The sequence below is a fragment of the Sorghum bicolor genome, chromosome 9, assembly GCF_000003195.3.
Source record: "Sorghum bicolor cultivar BTx623 chromosome 9, Sorghum_bicolor_NCBIv3, whole genome shotgun sequence".
NCBI lineage: Eukaryota > Viridiplantae > Streptophyta > Magnoliopsida > Poales > Poaceae > Sorghum > Sorghum bicolor.
Window position 1 is genome coordinate 837,286 of NC_012878.2, and position 24,941 is coordinate 862,226.

At 40.7% G+C, this 24,941-nt stretch overlaps 2 protein-coding genes and 2 long non-coding RNA genes across 5 annotated transcripts; all 4 read right to left on the bottom strand.

The window, feature by feature from the left end:
- On the bottom strand, positions 712–4,980 carry LOC8068660 (beta-sesquiphellandrene synthase-like). Its single transcript, XM_002440389.2, has 7 exons — positions 4,646–4,980; positions 4,293–4,542; positions 3,530–3,890; positions 3,210–3,428; positions 2,080–2,215; positions 1,606–1,857; positions 712–1,131 (listed from the first exon to the last, which is right to left on the bottom strand). Exons 1-7 carry the CDS (start codon positions 4,943–4,945, stop codon positions 829–831), a joined length of 1,821 nt encoding a protein of 606 aa, XP_002440434.2. The 5' UTR covers positions 4,946–4,980; the 3' UTR covers positions 712–828.
- On the bottom strand, positions 6,017–6,758 carry LOC110430573. The gene is made up of 2 exons (XR_002447920.1): positions 6,576–6,758; positions 6,017–6,295 (listed from the first exon to the last, which is right to left on the bottom strand). It is a non-coding gene; the product is annotated as an uncharacterized LOC110430573 (long non-coding RNA).
- LOC110430083 lies at positions 7,734–8,217 on the bottom strand. The gene is made up of 3 exons (XR_002447291.1): positions 8,132–8,217; positions 7,855–8,059; positions 7,734–7,757 (listed from the first exon to the last, which is right to left on the bottom strand). It is a non-coding gene; the product is annotated as an uncharacterized LOC110430083 (long non-coding RNA).
- LOC8067302 (beta-sesquiphellandrene synthase-like) lies at positions 16,155–24,794 on the bottom strand. 2 transcript variants are annotated; one of them, XM_021446951.1, is made up of 7 exons: positions 24,470–24,794; positions 22,797–23,046; positions 21,993–22,359; positions 21,676–21,894; positions 21,009–21,144; positions 20,554–20,805; positions 16,155–16,527 (listed from the first exon to the last, which is right to left on the bottom strand). In XM_021446951.1, exons 1-7 carry the CDS (start codon positions 24,788–24,790, stop codon positions 16,222–16,224), a joined length of 1,851 nt encoding a protein of 616 aa, XP_021302626.1. In that variant the 5' UTR covers positions 24,791–24,794; the 3' UTR covers positions 16,155–16,221. The 2 variants fall into 2 exon arrangements, with proteins under 2 accessions (XP_021302626.1, XP_021302627.1); XM_021446952.1 differs by having other exon boundaries at positions 16,159–16,527; positions 22,797–23,040.

Below are 24,941 nucleotides of genomic sequence, written 5' to 3' on the forward strand. Positions count from 1 at the left end.
TGTTGAAACCATTTGAGCCTAGTGATTTGTCTTTACTGGTTAGAGCTTTGATCACATTATATATTTATGACTCAGTAAAGTCTTGTTACAGGACCCCAAGAAAGTTTGCTTTGTCAATGAATGATTCTGTGTCAAAATAGAAGCTAGAGAATTCAGAGGACCCGAACCATTCTTTGATGGCTTCCCACAAAATAATCTCTTTGTCTTTGTGATTGGTGTATGCCATCTTGAGCTTGTAGGTGGCTGATCAAGTTTTTCCTGTATTTGATAGTTGCATTTGCATGAAAAAACTTCATATTTGCACCTCCAAATTTAGCCCATTTTATTCTCCCTCTTTGTTTCCCCTAAATTATTTGTTGTTTGAGCAGAAGGTGCATCTTGTCTTTTAAAATGTCTTTGAAATTCTATCTACGCACACTTAGGTCTTTGAATTCATCAAGGTTCTCTAGGAGCTATATGAAGACTTGACATTTGGAATGTTGGCTTTGAAGCTTGTCATTCTAGATTGCCAGACCTCTTCAAGATTTTCCTCAAGTTCTTGAACTTTGCTGATATGTTTTTTTTTGCACTGTCCATATGTTGTGTTGGACTGACCCAACTATTATGTATACAACATTTTGGAATCCCTCAAGTTTCATCCTATAACTTTCAAATATGAAGATATTCCCTTTTGGGATTGACCTTATGTGTTTGAGCTTATGTTATGACTAAAACAAGCCACTATAGTCTTCAATCTAACAAGTGTGCAAGGGGATGAGTAATCCAACCTTATACATATAAATTAGATAGTAATAATTTATTTATTACAATAATGGTACATAGTGCTAGCTAAATGGGTATTGTAAATGGCTCGGCTAACAACAACAATTGGATCAAATCCTTTAGGTTGCGACAGTTTGTGAAATTGTCCTCATGGTTGTACATGAATTCCATTGTCCTCGTCAAGTTGAATATCCGCTCCAATATCTGCCTTGGGTAGGCATTGTCTGGGTTAAGCCACTCGTTGTTAAAATCTTTCCATGATTCCTCTTTGAGTACATGGATCTGCTCACGTGCAACTTCAATCGAGACATTGTGCTCCTTCATGTAGCTATCGATTGTGGAAGCAACATGAGGGATCAATTGCTCTCGCTGCACAAAGTTAAGTATTATATTCAAATATATTAGTAAGATAAAGGTAGGCAAGCTCATGGAAAGCTATCATAATAGTATATACTACTAAAAATGATTTTGAGATGATTAAGGTATCATGTGATGGTTGTTAGAAATGCTGCTGCTGGCACAGTAAAGCCAAAGTGGAACATGGCCAAAAACTGCCACTGAAAATAGCTTTCCAGTGGTGGTCAACATAGTTACGAGCTCTCAGTGACGGTTTGCACATCCTACTATTAAAGCTTATTTCACGACATATAGAAATGCCTACTGTAATAATTCAATTAGGTTGTCAGAAAATTCCCTCTATATCGCTTCATTGTATAAAACAATGTTATGTGAGAAATATCAAAGTCAATTTCGAAACTAAAAAATGGGAATTATGAGGCTTCTATATTAGGCTTCAAAGTTTATCATATATATTTTTTAAGTTAAATAATAATCGGATATTACCTCATATGACCCGAGGTCATCTACCAATCTGAGAATCACAGAAAGTGCCTGGACCATTTTAGGTACACTAGAAACCCAATCAAAGCAATCCTCAGTTGCTACATCATGCATCCCAACGAAGGAAGCACATGACAAAATGGGACATCCGCCTGTTCTTATTGAAACCTTCAGATGCTCCTCAACAGACTTAGGAATGTATCCTTCTTGAAGCATTTTTACCTCCATGTTGAAGCTTCTAACCAGGTCTTTTGTCTGTAAATAATCGACAATAGTGAATATATGCATTTGTATCACATATCAAAAAGCTAGGTCGAGTACATGTTTATGACATGTTTGTGGTCATAGCGATCAAGTTAGCGTGCAAAGGCTATTGGACAAATACATATGCCTTATGGTATCATGGACAATTCTTCATGCATATATATATGTATATACCTAGAAAGTTGAAACATGTAGACAAGAAAGGTAACTTACAAAGTATCTTAGATATGTCATACGGTATTTCTCCTCCTGGTGAAGCATATTTTCAATGGTTTCGTAGCTATCCAATATTTTCTCCAAAGCAAATTTCATGCACTCAGGGAGCTCATGAGCCCCCTTTGAATCCCAGCTGGACATGACAATTCACGAAAACTTGTGAGTTATATGATCACTATGATAGAAAAATGTTACTACATACATGCAGAAACTTTTCAACAGTTCAACTATGTTATTATTCGTTAAACAAACTCACTACTACAAAACAATTTTGTGACAGTAGAGTTTGTTGACAATGGTGGGCCTTTTGCACTGATGTCTCTAGAAATCATCAAGGCACAAGAGCCTTGGCCTACCTCTAGAAATCAATTTTCAGAGGCAAATCTCTTAAGAAACCGCTTTCGTAAATAATTTGGCTATTTATAGAGGTGCATCTCCTACCTTTGTAAATGGCTACCACACAAAGAATCTATAGCCTTTTCATCTAAAGTCAGATAAAGACAAACTTATATGAAAATTGTAGTTCTCAGCACCATCTACAATTTTTAGACGACAACCTTTTTATTTCAGATCAACCTGAGATCCAAATATTTGTTTTAAATCTCATATTTTTAATTCAAATTTATCAATTTTCAAAAGATGCCGAATATTGACATGTTATATACCAATGTTTTGGTTCTTGATGGGATCTATATCTTCATAGTTGATACGTTTTTGATTTGAGATATTTTGTAGTCCTAAAATATCCATCCTAATTCTCAAATTTTGAAACTTAAAATTGTTAACTTTCAAACTATCTCGAATGATGATCTATACCAACGTTCTTGCTCTCATATAATCTACAAATTTGTCGATATTTTTTGTTTAATATAGTTTAGTGGCCAAATATTAGGTTTGAATTCTCCTTTTTGAAAATTCAAAATTCAACTTTTGTCTGCATTTGTTGGATTTCCCCCTAGCTAGATGGAAGTTTCCATGTATGATGACATGAATGACTAGTTACTATATATAGTGATCAACTCAAGGAAACAAGATATATACTCTATGGAAATTTAACATAAAGATAGGCATAGAAGTTTAGTGAACCTAAGATAAAGATATCTTTAAGAAAGGGAAGCAATACAAACCTTTGAATGCACTTATTAAGTAATTCACATTCTTCTGGAGTTGCATAAGAATCATAAATATCATCCAAAAGGGTCACAATGGCGATAATCATTGTTACTATTATTCGGCCTCTTGAATAACATGGTTCGTAGTATACCCCTAATATCCACAAATAGCACTCCACGACTCTATCTCGAGCAAATGGAAGCCTTGATTCAATCTGTATATCCTTCCACCACCTATAAATTTATTAGAGATAATATTGTCAACAATGTAACTGCTAACTGGTCTGTAATAAATTGAAATATAGTTAGGTAACGGATGAAAAGAGTTACTTCACCTTGTAATCATAGCCAGCTCATGCTGGTGATGGAACTGCATAATATTCGAGTTCAACTTTGCAAGTTGTAACACTTTCTCATGCACCATGGCATCTTTTTCATATGTAGAGATGTAATACTTTGACTCAAAAATTCTAACTCGTCTAGGGAGAGAGATCTCAAGTGCAGATTTTATTTCACGTGCTAATGACCCTTCCATGTAGGGTAGTATTGTTTCTAAACGCCTTTGGCTGAATAGCATGGCTTCCTCAAGTATAATCTCTCCATGGGTCCTCATATGAGCAGCATTGTAAAGGTTCAGTAGGTCTCTAGGATTGTCTGCTAGAAAATCACCTTCATCTTTGAACCTCACAAACACACCTAAAATATGACATGGAAATTTTCAGCTTCAATTTCTAGAATTAGAAGAAAGTATAATATATATGCTGTATTTCTAGAATGGTACAAGAGGATATATGACTCCATATGTCAAGGTTGTGGTGTTAGCGAAATATATATAGAAGCTTGGAAATTATTAGTGGTGGTGGAGCATCTATTCTAATAAAAATGTGTTAATAAACTCATTAATTCGATAGCTAGATATATGGGAGTGAAAGTATGCAGTATATATAAAATTAAGTTGTCTTAGGTTGATATAAATAGTAGCACGTTAATTGACCACGTAATTTAGGCTGGCCGGCCAATTTGCAAGTTAAACTAATGACGATGATAATTGTTAGTGGAGACTATGAAACGTAAGTTGCATGCAGTGTTTATTGCTACCTGGGGAGACCCTGTATCGATGTTTCCGTAGTAGACAAAACCACAGTGCAACCGTTCCAAGATCCCAGTCACTAACATCAGCAGTCTCAATCTCAGCTAGTGCAGCACTGATCTCTTCTTCGAACAGGTGATCCAAGCATAGACGCTCCAGTGCATCGATGAGGCGCAGCATACTAGCAGTAGTAGATGAACTTGCTATCATTTCGGCCACTTCTTCCCTGAGCTTCTCCGCTCGTTCTTCCATCTGAATCTGATGAAAACAATACGATACAACTAAACATAATGCAGAAAAATCTAACCCCCTATATATCACATCATTAGTTTCAAGATTTTGGTAAGAATCATGAACAGACCTGTTCTTGCGATGAATTAGCTGTAGCTGGGTTGGAGTAGCCGAGGAAGCTATCTCCCCAGATAGATGGGTGGAAAATGCCGGTGTTCTGCCTCAGGCGGTTGTCACTATCGTCGTCAAGGCCATGCCGTGTTCTTGCGGCGGAATAACCCTGTTGCGACCGGCAGCATTGCAACCTGCTGGTGCTGGGCCGCCGCCATGAAATGGCTGGCCATTGCCTGAGCGGCGGCGATGCTCCTGCAGCAGCAGAAATATGGCTGCTCCTGCACTCTAGTGGTTTCAAGGAGAAGCTACTGGCCATGACACTGCATACAGCTGCTGTGCCTGCTTGTTTCAGAGATATTTGTGCATTACTGATGGATGCAAGTGGTTTATATATACAGTATAGACTAGAATTGAGCGCGTGCAAAATGCCATATGTGCATAGTGATATTATTTGGATTATTACGCGTTGCAAAGTGCATGTGCACTCTGCGCTGAACATATGCAAATGCAGAGTCGTACCCACAAGAAGCTCATGCATAATAGGACACATGGACGATGACACGCGACAGCTGGCTTTATGTACGTCTGTCTTATACTGGTTCATTATATAAACAGTCCAGTTTAATAAAAAAAAGTCTACTAGGCCTGGTTTAGTTTCCAAAAAATTTTGCAAAATTTTTCAGATTTTCCGTCACATCAAATCTTTAGACGCGTCACTACGGGAAGCAGTGGCTTCCCCGAGTGTCAAATGCTCTCGGGGAAGGGCCAGTTGCACTCGGGGAAGCCTTCCCCGAGTGCAACACTCGGGGAAGAGTGTCCGGGGTACCTCTTCACGGGAAAGAAATCTTCCCCGAGAGCCAAAAATCGTACACTCGGGGAAGGCTTTCCCGAGAGCCGTCCTGGCACTAGGGGAAGAGTTGACACCATTGGTGGCCTCCGGCGCCGTTTGCTTGTTTGTAAAAAAAAAACTTCCCCGAGTGCAACACTCCGGGAAGGCACTATCTTTCTCGAGAGCCGAAGGCCAGGCACTCGGAGAAGACTCCTTCTTCCCCGAGAGCCGCTGCCTTAACACTCGGGGAAGACTCCTTCTTCCCCGAGAGCTGCAGACAAAGCACTCGGGGAAGACTCCTTCTTCTCCGAGAGCCGCTGCCTTAACACTCGGGGAAGACTTCTTCTTCCCCGAGAGCTGCAGACAAAGCACTCGGGGAAGACTTCCTCTTCCCCGAGAGCCATGGTCTGTGCACTCGGGGAAGCCATTTCGAAAATTCTTTTTTTTTCTTTCCTATTTAATCAACAAAGCATATATATATATATATATATATATATATATATATATATATATATATATATATATATATATATCACAATCTAAAAATCAACAGCAATATATCACAAACCACATTTATATATATCACAAATGACCAAATTTATACGAAATTCAGAATATATTACAAACCACACGTTCAAGAGTACATATTATTCCAAGTTCACAAGTTTAATATATAAAAACAACTCCCAAGGCAGCTCACGGCGACTGTCCAGTGTGCGATGCCGGCGAAGGTTGGGACGCCCCAGCTTGCGATCCCGGCGACGGTCTAGGTGTGCATAGCACGCCGTGCGATCCTGGCGACCCTCCGACATGGTTGGACGCCGCCCCCGATGCATGCTACAAAAGAGAAGGCATTGGATGTGAATGACAAATAAAAATATAGAGTGTAAAGAAAAATTAAAAATTTCGGCAGCACCTCCCCTGCACGGGGAGGTTTCCAAAACCTGCAAGAGAAACGTCGACACGAAGGCCGACAACCACATGTCTGGCACGATGGCCGACACATCAACAAATCCAGCACGAAGGCCGACACATCAACAAATCCGGCAAGAAGGCCATCACTAGGTTTTAGGCTAAGTATGAGCAAAGAAAGTAAAACATCCATACTAATACTCACCGGAGTAGACTCTCGACGATATGGTGGTGGTGGTGGTGCAAGCAGCTGTGCTGGGATCTCCCAACCTTGTTGTTGCCCAAGTTGTTGCACGAACTTGAGCAAACCCTCTTGCTGGGCCTCCAAAGCTTGTATCCTCTGACGCTCGGCCTCCCGCTCGGCTCGCTCAGCCTCTCGCTCAGCCAACTGGGCTGCTGGGCCTACAACATTTGAACCCAATGTTTCAATAATGCAAAGGAAGAACGTAAAATTGAAAGAACGATGAATAAAACTGGAATACTTACCTGTAGTGCCTCCACCGCTATTGGCCGTTGGCTTATGGGCACGCTAGAGCTCGTGCTCGCTGCTCGTAGACGGTTGAGAGGAGTACAACCTGTCTCAAGGATGCCGTCGCCAATGTAGAATCGTCCATGCTTCTTACCTTGCCCAATCCTCATCACTAGCTCAGGATCAAGGCGCTCCTCAGTCCTCGGATCGTAATCCGACCCATGGACTAACCTCGATGCCTCCGTGTACAAACTGAGACAGGTGTAGACGCTAGAGTTGGTGTACACCTCTGGGCCTGCATCAGGGTTGTACTCGATGTTGGACTTTGCCGGGCCCATGTGGGCCAGAGCATACGCCGTGAGTTGGCTAATTGGCTGGCCACCGTGCGCCGCCTCCTGCAATATAGACAAAATGTGGTTTGCAATCATGCAGAATTGAGCGTGGCTAGATTAGACAAGTGGTGGAGACTTACATATGTCTTCTTGTATTTGCTGAGGCTCGCGCTACCCTGATGGTGAGGTACACCTGGCATCAGCATACGTTGCTCGCTTTTCTCTTGGTGCAACTTCTGCCAGTCCGCGTCCAACCATTTGTCCACTATAGCAGCCCAGCAATCGGGGTAGGTGGCACACCAATTTGGAATCACCTACAAGCCATTAGAAGATCAAATTAGACATAGTTAATCTGAAAAGGGATCAATAGAAGATGTTTTCTATTTACCTGAAGATACTGCTCCCTTGTTAGAATCTCTCTTCTTGACTGAGATCTGTTGATTCTTCTATGACGGTAGGTGGCATTGTAATCAATGTGCGCCTGCAAGCGGGACTCGTAATACAAGTCCGAGACACGCCTTTTACAGGAAGCATAAGCCACGTGATACGCCCTTTCCTCGTGTCCCGGCTGGCATCTGAAGAATTCCTGCATAAAGACACAAGACACAAGGTATCCATTATTTTATTTTAAGAATGTCCAATGAATTCAATGAATTGAGGGCCATAGAGCGAGAAAGGCTTACCCACAACTCTGAAATCACCTGATCCGCCAAGTTTCTATATGGAGCACTGGCGGGGAAGAGAGCGTACTGGTCGAACGAGGGTATCTCTCCGTCCACATCCTCCTCTGACTTGTACACTAGGCCAGGGAAGTGTTCCCTGCACAAAAGTCCTAGGATCCCATTGACATTGCGAGCCTCGCCCCCATCCTCCACAAGTATCCAGTTCCTGCATAAGTGGTTAACAATAGTTAGTATGATTTTTCAAAATATCAAATGAAGAACATATGAAATTACTTACTTATCCCCCTCGGGTGCAATCAGTGGGCGGCGGTCAACAGGAATGGGTCGCTTCGGGAGCTGGCTGGGACCTCGCTTATAGGTTTTAGAGGCTGCAGAGGAAGTCGAACCCCCTACCCCCTCCTCAGACGTGTGTGGAACCCCCTCCTCGGACTCGGGCGTGACCTCATCGTACATCTGTGGAGGGACGTCGTCACCCCTAGAAGAGCGAGAGGAGCCAAGGTCGTGGTCAGCCGATGGCTCTAGCCTGGGCCTGCCTCTCGCCCTCCTCTGCCTCTCTGACGGCTCCGTCTCCGTCTCCTCAGCCGCTGGCGTGTCCCTCGGTCTCGAGTAAGCCGAGCGACACCTCCTAGTGGGCCCCATCACCTGTAATTAAAAAGAATAAAGTAGTATTAGTATAGATAAATGAGAAGTACTTAGCAAAGGATGCAAAATAAATAAAATGTAATTACATAACATATTACATGTATTTCTAATATTCTTCATGATCGGGATTATCTCGACAATAGCTATCGTCATCACTATCAAGAGCCTCCAAATTGTCAACGGCCTCATCCTCATCACTGTCATTGTCTAGTTGTAGTCCCTCAAGCATTTTCAAGTCTCTCGGATCATGCACCTCATCTGCAGCTTCCTCGTCAACAACCCATTCCTCGTCTACTTCCATTTCAATCTCTCCGGTTAAGTCTATCTCGAGCATCCCTGGTAGCCCCTCGTCTTGTTGATAGAACTCCTCGTCATGCGTGGGTGGGTTCAAGTTGTAGTCATCATCGTTTGGGCGAGGACATTTACCATGTGGTGATACCTTGTGCACAATATACCAACCCTGAAGACGTGGGTCAGTTTTGCACGCATATGGACAATAATAAACTTGCCTAGCTTGTTGAGCCACAATATATACATCTTCTCCTTGATAGAAGATGTCCTGTCTAGTTTCGACTATCCCAAGTTTAGGGGACTTTTTCAATATTGCAGGATCAAACCACTGGCACTTGAATATGACTGGCTTTGGTGCTTTTTCTCCATGGTATTGGAGCTCATATATTTCTTCAACTATGCCATAATAGTCCTCTTGCTCAGCGCCTGGCTCAACTTCTCCAGGCGTAAATACTCTGGTATTCGTCGTCCTTGGATTGGGCCGATTCTTCTCATAGCTTGTGGTATGAAAGCGATATCCATTCACATCATAAGCGTTAAATGACGAGACCTTATAGTCAAAGCCTCTAGCCACTTGTCGTAATTCAGCACTTATAGTCAAATCCCTTTGGCACTACAAGCTCAAGCATGAGAAAAGAAATTAGGCAACTAGAAACACCAAACTTGGAACGAGCCAAGATGGTCAGAAGGTACCTTTCTTTGGAACCATGTAATGAAATCAGGCGAACTATGTTGAAGAAGGGTCTCTCGTTCATGGTCAGAAGGTGGCCTTGAATGATGCCAGTATTGATCAAAAAATTCCCTACACCAACAAGCAACAAGGTTGGATGCAGAAAATTTACGAAGTATGTAACAAGTTCATCGAGAATTTACCTCTGATACTTGTCGACTTCGTCAAGGTTTGTCAACACGTAGAGCATGATCTTGCGCCACTCTGCATTGGTCAAGAACTTTGTGGCTGCTCCACTTGATCTCCCGCGTTGTCCTTTGAATAGGCTGAGGGTCGATTCATTTTCATCCTCGTTGTAACGAGAGGGTGGATTATGCACGCTTGGAAGGTTCTCACTATAGTATGATGTTGTGAAGTTTGACACCTCCTCACGAATGAATGCCTCTGCTATGGAAGCCTCAATCCTACCTTTGTTTCCACATTTTTGGCGAACAGTCTTTAGACATCTCTCGATTGGATAGCACCAATGGTTCTGCACGGGCCCCCCCAATCGTACCTCATTCGGGAGGTGCAAAATCAAATGCTGCATCGACAAGAAAAAGCCAGGTGGAAAGATCTTCTCCATCTTACAGAGTAACTCGGGTGCTGTTTTTTCCAACTCCTCAACCACTTTTAAAGATATCTCCTTGGCACAAAGCTGGCGGAAGAAAAAGCTCAACTCTGCCAGCACCTTCCACACATGCTCAGGGACGTAGCCTCAAACCATCGAAGGAAGAAGCCGCTCAATCCATATATGGAAGTCATGACTCTTCATCCCTAAGACTTGGCCAGTATCTGGGTTTGCTCCCCTCCTAAGATTCGCTGCAAACCCATCAGGGAAACTTAACGTCTGCATCCATTCTATCACTTCTATCTTGTGCGCCTTTTCCAAGACGTAATCGGCCTTAGGTCTTTTCCATGATTTTCCATCTCTTGGAGGCATCATTTGTAGCTTTGGTCTGTCACATAGTGTTGCCATGTCCACTCTGGCCTTAGGGTTGTCCTTTGTCTTGTCAGGAATGTCCATGAGTGTTGCCCAAAGTGCTTCAGCGACATTCTTCTCAGTGTGCATTACATCTATGTTGTGTGGAAGGCGAAGGTCATCAAAATAGGGAAGCCTCTCCAACCCCGACTTATGAGTCCACATATGTTCCACACCATAGCCCACAAAGCGATCTTTGTTTGGCTCATCTTTCTTTGGATTAACTTTCATTCTTTTACCCTTCTTTGGATTATCTTTCTGCATTGGGACCACGAGAGCATCTATCTGAGCATGAACTTGGGCACTAGTCATCTTTTGAGGTATAGGATCGGTCACGGTGACACCTTTTGTGAAGTTCTTGATGTCTCCTCTGAATGCATGGTCAAGAGGGAGGAACTGTCGATGCTTGTCGAACGACGAGAACTTGCCACCATTCTTCAACCAAATGAACTGTACAGCTGTCTTGCATATCGGGCATGGAAACTTCCCATGGACACACCAGCCGGCAAATATCCCATACGCTAGGAAGTCATGCATGGAGTACTGGTACCAAACATACATTCTGAAGTTCTTCTTTGTAGCTCGGTCGTAAGTCAATACGCCTTCATTCCAAGCCTTGATCAACTCATCATAAACAGGCTGCATGTACACACCCATTTTGTTTCCCGGGTGTCCAGGAATTATCAACGTCAAGAATATGTTTTGCCGTTGAAGTAGGACCCCAGGGGGAGATTGATGGGGATAGCGAACACGGGCCAACAAGTGTATGGGGCCGACATCATTCCATAAGGATTAAACCCATCCGTTGCCAGCGCAACACGTACATTACGTGCCTCTTCATCTTTGTCACGATGGTTGGCATTAAAGCTTTTCCATGCTTCACCATCTGCTGGATGTACCATCTTATCGGGATTGTATCGAATACCATTCTTGTGCCATGTCATCTGTTTTGCGGACTCCTCGGACATGAATAGCCGTTGGAGCCTCGGTATGATCGGAAGGTGTCTTAGGACTTTCATGGGAATATTCTCATTCTGCTGCTTCTTTCCATCACCTTTGTCTACCTCTACATACCTAGAGGATTTACACTTTGGACAGTACTTTGCATCATTGTGTTCTTCCCTAAATAGGACGCACCCCTTCGGACAACAATGTATCCGCTCATATGGCATCTTTAGTGCCCGAAGGAGTCTCGTTGACTCGTGCAGGCTGCTCGGCAGATGATGACCCTCCGGAAGAAGGCCCCCAATAATTGCCATCATATCATCGAAGCAGGCTCGAGTCATGTTGTGCTGGGACTTCAACCCTAGTAGACGCCCAATGGCATCAAGTTGAGAAACCGTTGTCTTCTCATGTAGGAGCTTTTGTGCCGACTCTAACATGGACAAGAACGCCTTAGCGCTCGGCTCTGGCTCCTCATCATCCCCGTGCTCGTCCTCCGTAGGCCTTTCCGCGAACGTCGCATCCTCATAGTCACCTAACCATCCTGCTACCCCGCCATCACCATCAAATGACTCCAAGTGTTGTCTCACGGACTCCTCTCTAGGACAATAGGGTTCACCATGGCACACCCACCGGGTATAGTTTGGCATAAATCCATACTTGCAAAGATCCTTCATCATGACTTCCCTTGTTCTTCTTTTTTTTGTTCTCACAATGGCTGCAGGGACAGAACGTGTCTATCGCTCCCTTAGCTACCTTAAATGCATGTTCCAAAAATTTCTCGGTCTTATCCATCCATTCACGGGTCATTTGAGTCTGACTTGGGCGTCCCGTGTACATCCACTCACGGTTATCCATCCTCTAGCATATACACATAATGGACTAATAACCATCAATCGAATTTGCACGGCGTGTCTACTGTCTAATAGGTGAGGATAGGTCCTAATCCCACCCACAGATGCGTAGATAAGGTTAGTTTTCATGCTCTACTCCAATCCAAGACGAAATTTTGGCAGCACCTCCCCGCTGCTCTCCCGATACACGTCCTACAAGGGAGAGTGTGTATCCGAAGAACAATAGGGAGGTGGTGCCAAAACTTCATCTTGGATCCGAGCAGAACATGAAAACTAACCCATCTACGCATCCGCAGGCTGTCCAAAAAAACGTGGACAATCCAAAACAGATACGGTTATAGTTATGTAGAGATCCACATAGCTCAAATTGTATCTGTTTCGGACGGGAGACACCTAAGTAGGCTATACTACGTACGACAACGATAAGGGAGAGAGCTCAATTATACCTACGGTGGTGGTGGAGACAGGCTAGCGGCGCAGTGGCGAGTCGGTGCAGTGGTGTGGCGATGCAGTGCAGACACGACCGCAGCACCGACGAAGACGATCAGGGTCACTGAGGTGCTCCGGGTCCCTTCTGATAAGTCTTGCTCTACAAAAGAAGAAACATATCACTATTAGTTGAAAAATTCGACAGAACATCTTATATGACTAAACAAGGCCTATATAACTAGTTTCTTATGTCACTGTCCATAATGCAGTAGCACTTTCAATAGCACTGTGCGACAGGTTGCACAAACTTAGTCAATACATCTCAAAGAAGAAATACATAACAGTCTTATCAAATGAACTCAACATGGAAACAACTTCCTGTTGTTGCTTGTAAATAAGCAGGGATGGAAATTCATGTGGTTTAGCAGCCCAATAATACCATATAAAAATCAGAATTGCTGCGTGATCTAAAGAAAGTTTGGCTCTGTAGTATGATCAACTCCGTGAGATTTTGAAGCACTGCAACATATATCAGAATTGGAGTCCCAACAAGCCAATTTTTTTCTTAGACAAAGAGCAAAATCAGTATTAATATTAGTAAGTAAACAGCCTTGCAGCCTTGCTCCATGTCATGATCAAATGCCTTTTTATCTGGTCGTTTTTTGTTTCTTATGTAAATTAAATTCTACATGTCCCAGCAGCATCCCAAACCCAAAGAGTTATAAACCCTGCGACACAAAACCATCTCATCATTACCATCCTGCAAACTGATCAACTAAATTAGAACAAGCATCATAGCACACATCACGATCATGGATTCCGTCCCAAAAATTCCAATCTGATGACTAATAAGTATACTGAACCTCGTCCAATTCCAATCTGATGATTAATAAGTATACTGATGAATTACTGAACCTCGTCCTCCTGCCGCTGTTGGTTGTCTCGTATCTCGTATTCCTCCATCTCCTCACGGAGACTATTCGTATATATAAGCTAGGCAGTGGCCTAACTCCGGAGACTATTCGTATATATAAAAAAACTCTGAAGACCATATTTACCGCGCGCTGGTTTTTTCCTTAGATATGCCAAGCAGTGTGGCTGGATGGTTTGTTTAGCGATTAAACGGTTTAACTTAGATGGTCTAAGCGGTTTTTGTATGCATACAAACATATATACTTATTAGATTACATAAATAAGGACAACCAATATAGATTGTAGGTGGGGGTATTTAGGGACCGTCCCTACGTCGTCCTTTATTTGCGGGAGAGGGGAGACTACGACGCCTCTCCAACCCTTCACTTTTCCGCACAAGAAGCGCATGCATCGTGCATATTTCAAGCATGCTAGGACAATATACAGCATGGACGATATATATACATGGCATGCGACAGCTGGTTTTATCGTACGTCTGCGTAGCGTGAGATCTGAGTTGCACACGAGCATACATGTGCATGCCGTGCCGAATAATTTGAGATGGGTTCACTTTTCTACCACCAAGAGATAAAAGTGATTAATAATGGTGCTGAGGATTTTACATAATTTAATTAATAATCCGGTCACAGCTCATTATATGCAGTCAATATTCTCTTATACTATTACTAATTAGATCAGGTCCTATTAGAATATCGTAATATATCCATGACACATGCTAGAAAAACAATAAACTCCCGAAATTTTCACAGAAATCTAGTCCGAAGCCCTAATACAGCCATGAGACATGCTACGATTTTTTTAATAAATTCTAATAAAACATCTAGCCATCAATTTGGCAGCGTCGTCTAATAATGATAGCCATCATATTGGATCTATTTCAATTTATAACAATCACCTACCTCTCTGTCATTATGAAAATAACACCAACATCTAGTGACCGCTAATTTTGCATGTGAATTATCCAACTATGCATTATGAAAGATAATATAAAGTAATCTCCTAAATTTGTATCTAAATCACACACATTCGCTACTATAATTGATAATCTACATAACCACTTTTTAAATATAAATTACGTATTTCTGCATATATTATGTTACAAAGAAAGCCCATATATGTTTCTAATTACCCAAGCATTCACTATTAATTATATACAAACTTAAGAAAGTTTAACCAAGTCCCATAGCGACTCTTTTTATGGGACGGAGTAGTCGTAGTAGACAATAACAGTTTATTGATTAGAGCAACACATAGTGCTAAATATAGAAATAGTAAATGGTTCGGCCAGTAAGTTGTGGCAGTTTTGTGAAATTTTCCCCTTGGTTGTACATGAATTCCATTGTCCTTGTCAAGCCGAATATCCGCTCCAGTAGCTGCTTTGGATATGCATTATTGTCTGGGTTGAGCCACTCACTATTAAAATCTTTTCATAATTCCTCTTTGAGTACGTGTATCTGCTCACGCGCAACTTCCCTGCGCTCCTTCATGTAGCTATCGATTGTGGAAGCAACATGAGGGATCAATCGCTCTCGCTGCATGAAGTTAAATATTCTAATATATTAGTAAGAGAAAAGCAAACCCATGCAAACGATATAATTTGAATTATATATGCATATATGTTCTGGTCATATTTGAATTTAAATTTTTTTCAGAAAATATGTTATAGCGGCACCCCTACAAATAGAAATTATAGGGGCGGCTGATGTTACAACCACCCCTGTAAACCCTTGATTTGCATAGACAGTGTGGTAGTGGAGTCTGGCAAAACCGCCTCTACAGACCATTGCCCAACAATCCCTACAAATCCTTAGTGTAGTAGCAAACACATGAGCATGTTTGCATGTAGAAATTAAAATCTAAAGGATTGATGAGAGAAGATGGCATCACATGAGAAAGGATATGAAGATATAAGAGGGTGGTTTGGTCTATTATGAAATATTTTTATTCTTCCTCTATTTTGATATTTTTATTTCATTAATATATTAACCGCTAGCACTAGTACACAACAAAAGTGTGAACAACATACGCGAGCAATAAAATTTATTACATGCATCAAATTCATGCTTGATCACTATGATTTATATAGTTATATGTCTAAAAGTAATAGTTTATAGATAACAACCAAGCCACCACCTAAAATTTCACAATTTGTTCTCTGTATATGACATGACAAATGGTTTTATATCAAAAAAAATGTAAATAATGAAATATAAACTCATGAACATGCAAGCAAACACAAACCATCGGTCGTTATATAACTCCATTATTTAATATTGCACTAAGGATAGATCAATCGGTTTGGGATCCTTTGTGGTGCAACTTGGTTCATATGGGTTCAAGTCCCTGACTTGATATGAGTTCTTATATTCTTATATTTAATAACACAAGAAACATCTTTAATATATAGAACGTTTATAAGTTGATTTCTCCTATTTTAGAAGGTTGTTGCTTGTGTGTGTGAGCTTATGTTACAACAAGCCATTGTAGTCTTCAGTCTAGACACAAGGGTCGAGGAGGATAAGGTAATCCAACATTATACATATAAATTAGATGTTATGATTCAGTTGTTACAACAACACATAGTGCTAAATGGGGATCATAAATGGTTCAGCCAACAACAACGAATGGATGGTATCCTTTAGATTGTGGCAATTTGTGAAGTTATCTCCTTGCTTGTAAATGAATTCCATTGTCCGCGTGAAGTTGAATATCCTCTCCAGTAGCTGCTTTGGATAGGCATCATTGTCAGGGTTGAGCCACTCGCTGTTAAAATCTTTCCATGATTTCTCTTTGAGTACTTGTATCTGCCCACGTGCAACTTCAATGGAGACATTATGCTCCTTCATGTAGCTATTGATTGTCGATGCAACATGAGGGATCAGTTGCTCTCGCTGCATGAAGTTAAATATCCAAATATAATATATTAGTATGAAAAATGCCAACTCATGTCAAGCAATATCCTAATACTACTAAAAATGACATTTTAGATATGCATCATCGGTTTACAACAGTACTGAGGCTGGGTTAGAAAATATTGCTGCCAATGCAATAAACCAGAGTGAACCATGGCCAAAAACTATCGTGGAACATAGCCTTCCAGAGTCCGTTAACATAGCAGAGCTTGGAAGTGTCCCTATTTCTTGTATATACTGGTCAGTGTAAGCAATAGGGGAGCAAAACTCCCTCCATTTTAAGTTATAAGTCATTCAAACTTTCTTGAGTGTCTAAGCATCTCAAGTTTTACCAAATTTATATAATAAAGTAATAACATTTATGATACCAAATAACTATTATTAGATTCTCCATTAGTTATATTTTCATAGTATATCTATCTGAGGTGATAAATCTTTGTAATTCTCTATAATTTTGGTCAAACTTGAGATGATTTAACTCTCAAAAAAGTTAGAATGACATAGTTTGGAATGGAAGGAGTAGCATTTAATTTTCACCAATGTTTCTTATGACAACCACGGTGGAAATATGGCCATTTTCACTAGTGGTAGGCATATCTTAGGCACCACTGTAGATGCATTTTCAGTAGTTGTGCGCTTAAGCACCTATAATTGGAAATGCAAAACTATATATCTTCTTCCCTGTGGTATAGCATTCTAGTCCGGGAGCTTTTGGGGGGCTAAAGATTCCCAAAATATATAGGGATGATCTTAACCTCCTTGAAGAAGGTGGCTCTAGAAGGTAATCTCCTTAAGACGATTCTTGCACCAAAAGAGGCCTAGGGAGCGTGGCCACGTCGCCCACAATTCCCGGCAAGCCATTCTCTGCCATTTTGCAAAAAAGCCCACGCACTTTATTGAAATATAACCCGCTGTCCAACACACTCTCAGGTTTTTTATTCAAAATAGTCCTCGAACTTTACTGAAATTAAATATCAGTCCGTATCTGCCTGCCTCCACCCTGGGCCGGCCTCAAGCTTGTTGGGCCTAAAGTGGGCCGTCGGCCCTATGCTATTTTTGTTTTCAATTAATTTTTAATCTTTTCTTTTCAAAATAGAGATCTTCAAAAATTCGTTAAAAATTATAGAAAAATCAGAAAAATACCAAACTAATTTTATTGAGTTCCTTATGACTAGATCTATGCATTTAAGTGAAAATATCATATGGTTTAGTGTATTTTATTTGATAGATATATACATCTATAATTTTATGTCAGTGATTAATTTTTTGCTCATGTCGCATATGAACTAAAAATATCTCCCCAAAATTAACTTTAAATAAATTCATACCCTTTTCCACAATCTTCGCTTTCTAATTCTCCCCACCTTAACTCTAAATCAATTCAAACATTTTTTCATAATATTCGTTTCCTAATCCTTTAATTTTATACTGACTTGTAATACAAAATAATCCAAAACAAATAATCGCTAACATACATATAAGAAGCCAAATACATCACCATATATATGACATTCCGTACACTCGCATATATGAGTACATCATATCACGCATGTAAACAAACAAAATGAATACACTTAAAGTATACGCCATACAAAGAAAAAACAAAAACACATAGACACACGTACGACGCATAGCTAACCACTAGCCATAAAGCGGCAACGCCGCACACATTTCTAGTGATTATGATTTTAGAGTTTGCTTCTAAATTTATGGCTCAATAGCTTGGATTTTGTTTCAGGAAAAGTCTACATAAATATAACTCCCTCAACTATACAGGGTGGACTACTTCACCCACTGTACTATAAAACCGGATTTTCTACCTCCTGAACTTTCCAAAATTGGTCATATATCCCTCTCAGTTGGTTTTGTTTTTTTCTTTTTTTATTTTCAATAAATATTTGAAAAATCATAGTAAATCACAGAAAAATCATAAAATACAAAATCTAATTTTATTAGACTCTTCATAAGTAGATCAACATAGTGAATATATAATATGATACGCTTTAGTAACAACGTTTGTATTGCAACTTTAGATCTATGCTTAGTTAATTGGAATAATTCATAGGTCTAAAGCTACAACAAAAATTTTGTACTAAAGCATATCATATTATATGTTCACTGTGTAGATCTACTCATGTGGAATTCAATAAAATTAGATTTTCTAAGTTATGGTTTTTCTGTGATTTAGTATGATTTTTTTAAAGATTTAGCATAAATAAATAAATAAAAAGAAAAAGACAAAACTACTATCTCTGTAGCAAAACCCCTGTCCAAAACCACTTGAGGGCATTATTTGACAGGTTTTGGAATGTTCAGGGGATAGAAAATCTGGTTTTATAGTTCGGGCGACGAAGTTGTCCATTGTGTATACTTCAGGGGGTTATGTAGACCTTTTCCATTTTGCTTCTTATAATTTCCGATTATAGCTAGGACTCATCCTTGCTCTGGTTGGAGGCCATCAATAAAAGACATCAGATTTGTTAAAGTTTGTGGCCAATATTACTTCAATTGAGTACTTGACATGTTTCACCCATTAAATTGCCCAATATATTTATTTTTAGTACTTAAGAGGATGACCACCAATGAAGAGTTTCTCGATGATCGAATATTGTTTTTTTCTATTTGGAACCATATGGTTCCATGTATTTCCCACAGGCAGGTGACATAACCATGGCACCAGGCTGTTGATAAACTACCAATGTAATGGGCATTTCACTTGGTTTTCTGGCTGCACTACTATAGAAACTTTTTTGGTGGCGAGCAAAATGGTATAACCAAGGTGGGCATCACAACCGCCTCGGTCCAAAAGTCGTGGTAAATCAATATTTCCCATGGCAGTTCAAATGCCTGCTATGGTAAATTAAATAAAAAAACAAGAAAAAGAAAACCTAGGGATAAGCCCAAGAGCCCACACATGGACCCAACGAGCACGCGTCGTTGATGCTGCCACTCGCTCGATCCTGCCTCCCTGCCACCAAATCCATCCTTCCAATGCTGGAGCTAAAGCAGATGTGGAGGAGGAGCATTGTCTCGACCATGCTTGCCGGATCCAGTTTCTCCATGCCGGAGGAGACCACTAGCCACCAGGACGCGTTCTAGATGCCGTTGGGAGCCACCACCAAGGGAGGGAGACCGTGAGAGAGTGGCCGTCACATGGGGGAAAGGGGTGCACGGACCACCGTTGCAGGGCCACGAGAGGCCTTTGATGTCGGTATCCACCATCGAGAGAGGAAGCCATTGACAGAGAGGCCGCCGCACATGGAGAGAGAGGGGCGCAACACAAGGAAGGGAGGGAGAGAGGGCTGCCACGCAGGGAAGGGAGGGAGGGGCGCTGCTGCGTTGTGGAGAGGAGGTGCACCATGCAAGGGGAGGGAGGAGCTGATAGAGAGAGGGTATTTTCTAGGAAACCCTAACTCGTCCTATTTATATAAGCCCAATAAAAAATAAGATATGGGCTTTAGTTGGGCCTCATATATTTTTGGAGGCGGGCTATGCCTACCTCTGAAAATAGATTCATGTAGGTGGCATGTTAGGACAACCGGCTCATAGACCCTTTTTAATTTGTAGGTGGTTGTTTTTAAAATGATCACCTCCGTAAATTCGTTTTTGGATCCTTAAATACAATGACCGCCTCCAAAAATCAATTTTATGATTAGGTCATTTTTGGTGCCTCGGTAAAGAAAATAAAACGACCACCTCCATTAATCGCCAGAAATTAACCAAGGCAGTTGAACTTTGTAAATAGTTTGGTTAATAAAAGGACATCGCCTTGCAAAATGGTTTGTGTAGTAGTGCTCACGACTTGTACAGTATAAAGCTTATTTCATGACCTATAGAAAGACCTTTTGAAGTAATTTAATTAGCTTGTGAGAAGTCCCTTATAAAGCAATGTTATGTCAGAAGTATCAGACTCAAATTCCATAAGAAAAAATGGGAATTACGGGCCTGCTATTAGGCTTCAAAGAGTATCATATACACTTTAAGCTAAGTATCGAGGGACATTACCTCATATGACCCGAGGTCATCTACGAGTCTAAGAATCACGGAAAGTTCCTGTACCATTTTAGGTACACTGGAAACCCAATCAAAGAAATCCTTTGTTGCTATATCATGCATCCCAACGAAGGAAGCACATGACAAAAAGGGGCATGTGGTAGTTATGACTGAAACCTTAAGATGTTCTTCAACAGACTTTGGAATATATCCTTCTTGAAGCATTTTTACCTCCTTGCTGTAGCTTCTAACTAGGTCTTTTACCTGTAAATCGAAGATAGTGAATATATGCATTCTTCACATTTCAAAAGTCTAGATCGAGTATGTGTTTATAAACATTTTTGCGATGATAGCATCAAGTTACATTGCAAGGCTACTAGAAAAATACATATACACCTAATGGTTTGCCAGATAATCATTCAAATCGAGCAAAAAGTTGAAACATCAAGATAAGTAAGGTAACTTACAAAGTATCTTAGATACGCCATGCGATATTTCTCCTCCTGGTGAAGCATATTTTCAATGGTTTCATAACTATCGAATATCTTCTCCAAAGCAAATTTCATGCACTCTGGAAGATCATGAGCCCCCTTTGAATCCCAGCTGGACATGCGAATTCATGAAAACTTGTGAGGTCTATACCAAAGTTGTATATTTTGACACCTTCTACAAATTAGTAGCTTCCACTTTTTTTGGTTTCAGATAGTTTAGGGGCCAAAGAACTTTGTTTAAGTTCTCAATTTTGAAGTATTAAAATTTTGAAATACAGATTTTGTCTCCTATTGTTGGATCTCACCCAAGCTAGATGAAAGTTTCCATGTATGCTCACATGTATGAACTAAGCCAAAGATTAACCACAAAAGACTGAGCACAATTATTTGTATTATGTTCACCTCAATGAAACAATATATACTTCCCGCAAAAAAAGGAAGAAACAATATTACTCTATTTTTGAAACACCGTATATAAAGAACTTTGACCACCTTTTTCAATTGAACTCATACATATAACTTTATAGCTAGAAAAAAATAGCATAAACTTTTCTTAATCCTTCATGAAAATTTCATAGTAAGATAGAGAGGAACTATAGTGAACCTAAGATAAAGATATTTTCAAGCAGGAAGCAATACAGACCTTTGAATGCACTTGGTAAATAATTCACATTCATCTGGAGTTGCATAGGAATCATAAATATCATCCAAAAGGGTCGCAATGGCAGTCATCATTGTCATTATTATTCGTCCTCGTGAATAACATGGTTCACAGTATACCCCTAGTATCCAGAAATAGCACTCCACGAGTCTATCTCGAGCAAATGGAAGCCTTGATTCAATATCTATATCCTTCCACCACCTATAAACTTATTAGAGGTAATATTACCAGAAATAGTACTCATTTGTAACTGGAAATATAAATAGGCAATAAATTTGTAATGAAAAGAGTTACTTCACCTTGTAATGATACCCAGCTCATGTTGGTGATGCAGCTGCATTATATTTGAGTTCAACTTTGCAAGTTGCCACACCTTCTCATGCACTGTGGCATCTTTCTCATAGGTAGAGATGTAGTACTTTAACTCGTAAATTCTAACTCTTCTAGGGAGAGGGATCTCAAGTGCAGATTTTATTTCACGTGCCAATAATGACCCTTCCATGTAGGGTATCATTGTTTCTAAACGCCTTTGGCTGAACAGTATGGCTTTCTCAAGTATTACCTCTCCATGGGTCCTCATATGCGCAGCATTGTAAAGGTTCAATAGGTCTTGAGGACTGTCCACTAGAAAACCACCTTTTTCATCTTTGAACCTCACAAATACATCTGTAATATGACACAGATTTTTCAGCTCGAGTTTCGAGAATTAGAAGAACTGATAAGGTTGGACCATATATATAAGAGAGGATATATACACTACGACTCCACATGTCAAGGTCATGGCATTAGTACAAAAATGGCACTAATGGTGATTATCATATTTTCATCAATGATCCGTAATACGAATACAAACTTCTGGTGAAAATAGTTTTTGTGATCGACACTAGCGGTTTTTACAAAAACCGCTAGTGAAAGCGTGCCTCGGGTGAAAACCATTTTTGTCAAGCAGTGACTAAGTTTATATGTAGAGCACGTTAGCCATGTAATTTACGCAGGCCAGCCACTTTTCTAGTTAGATTAATGACGATGCTAATTAACTCATCAGATCATGAAACGCGTTGCATGCATGCATGCATGCAGTGTATTTTCATTACTATTACTACCTGACGAGACCCTGTATCGATGTTTCCGAAGTAGACAAAACCACAATGCTACTGTCCCAAGATCGTAGTCACTGACATCAGCGGTCTCCATCTGTGCAAGTGCAGCACTAATCTCATCTTCGAACAGGTGATCCAAGCATAGACGCTCCAATGCATCGATAAGGTGCAGCCTACTAGCAGTTGTAGTTGAACTTGCTATCATTTCGGCCACTTCTTCCCTGAGTTCGTCAGCTCGTTCTGTCATCTGAATCTGCTGAAAATTATTCCATTAGAAAAATCAAAGCATCCATCCACATCATTTTCCTCAAATTGCTAACTACATGCTCCCTCTGTGCTGCTGGTAATTTAAGTCGTTTTACACAGCGATATGGTCTACAAACTTAACTTTGACTTCTTATTTTTATAAAAATATTTGTTGAAATAAAGTGATGTGTATATTTTATGAAAGTACATTCTAAGGCAAATCTATTCATATGGTGTTCACATTTCCAAACTCGATAACTGAAAGGTTATTCATGATTTATATTTCCAATGTTTGACCTAAATATTATAAAAAACGACTTGAATTACCAGTATGGAGGTAGTAGGTTATAGGAATTAAATTCACCAGAGGTCCATTAATTTATCTAGTATATATTTCAGTTAGGTCCATCAACTCTAAAATTAATCTCAGGGTCTATAAACTTTTTAAGTTTAGTGTACATCCACAAGTCATCATTTGATCTTTAGATCTAACATGTGGCATGTACACTTAGGCCAGTCTCAATGCATGTTTCATGAGAGTGTCATGCACATTAAATAAGGTGCCACATAAGCAAAAATGCTGACTTGGCAGAGTTATTAAATGAAGGAGTTTCATCAGATGAGAGAGGAGTTTCATCCCCATGAAACTCATATGGCTCGGTTACCTAGTTTATAGTCTTGGTAACTGTGTCATGAAACTATGCATTGAGACTGGCCTTAATGCTAGTGTTGCGTCTAAATTGCATTTAACCCCTTTTTTCTTACAATTTCTCCATCTCGCTGGCCTCCCGAGCGGCCACCGCTGCCACCATATGCTCATGCCTCCTGCACTATCTGGCCTGTGTGCTCGTGCTCACTCACTGGTACCATATGCTCACTCTAGCCGCCTAGCTAGCAATGCTCGTGCAGCGAAGAGTGGCCACACCTTGCACGCGTGCCGCCACTCACCGGCAATGCTTCGGCGTCATACACTGTTACTGACCCAACCTGCACGCCACTTCTTAGGGGAGAGGGGAGTAGGAGAAGAAGGGAGGAGCGAGGAGAAGCGCGAGCATGGAGTGCCACCGTGATCCAGACTACGGTGGGGGGCATGGACGTCAAACAGTAGAATATATAGGACTGACGAGCGCATCGGCCAGAGAGTGATGGGCCGGGGGGCGCACCGGCGACCTAGAGCATGGTGTCTGCCTAAGAGGTTGGGGAGATGGAGACGGAGAAAGAAGAAGAGGTTAAATGCAATTTATACGCCACATGAGCACTGAGTACATGCGTCAGATCTAAGGATCAAACAAAAATTAAAGACATGAATCTAAGGTAAACAATTTCAAAAAGCAACGACCTGGAACCCCCGCATAAGTGAATGTATATATCTACTGCATTTATCTCTATATTATATATATAATAATAGTAATAATAATAAATTAACAGGCCTGCTGTTGCGATGAAGCTGCTGCTGGGTTGGAGTAACCGAGGAAGATATCTCCCCATATAGATGGGTGGAAAGTGCTGGCGTTCTGCCTCAGACGTCTGTCACCCTCGTCGTCAAGATCTCGCTCTGTTCTTGGGTTGGTATCCTGCTGCAGTTGGCGGCATTGCAACCTTGTCTGCTGCCGCCACTGCTGCTTCTGCCAACAACTCCATGAAATGCTTCTTCGCCTGAGCGACTGCGATTCGGAGGCAGCAATAATGTGGTAGCTCCTGCTGCTGTTACGGTGATGCACTGCTAATTTGCAGGAGATCATGGTGGCCATTGCATTACACACTGCTCCGATATGTGTCCCTGCTAATTTATATATGAAGAAGTTGGTCCGGTGATGATAAGATACTACAAAAATTTGTGTGATCTATCTAGAGACACGAGGCACACGAATTAAGTTGAATTATTTTAGAAGAACCACATGA

What these genes read in the sequence shown, in the direction of transcription:
- LOC8067302 (XM_021446951.1), bottom strand. Translation starts at nt 24,790, where the DNA reads ATGGCCACCATGATCTCCTGCAAATTAGCAGTGCATCACCGTAACAGC. An exon ending in TGGCGTATCTAAGATACTTT is followed by an intron (nt 20,806 to 21,008) that starts GTAAGTTACCTT and finishes TTCGATTTACAG; the next exon opens with GTAAAAGACCTAGTTAGAAG. An exon ending in ATGACCTCGGGTCATATGAG is followed by an intron (nt 16,528 to 20,553) that starts GTAATGTCCCTC and finishes AACTTCATGCAG; the next exon opens with CGAGAGCAACTGATCCCTCA.
- LOC8068660 (XM_002440389.2), bottom strand. Translation starts at nt 4,945, where the DNA reads ATGGCCAGTAGCTTCTCCTTGAAACCACTAGAGTGCAGGAGCAGCCAT. An exon ending in GAGCTGGCTATGATTACAAG is followed by an intron (nt 3,429 to 3,529) that starts GTGAAGTAACTC and finishes ATAAATTTATAG; the next exon opens with GTGGTGGAAGGATATACAGA. An exon ending in ATGACCTCGGGTCATATGAG is followed by an intron (nt 1,132 to 1,605) that starts GTAATATCCGAT and finishes AACTTTGTGCAG; the next exon opens with CGAGAGCAATTGATCCCTCA.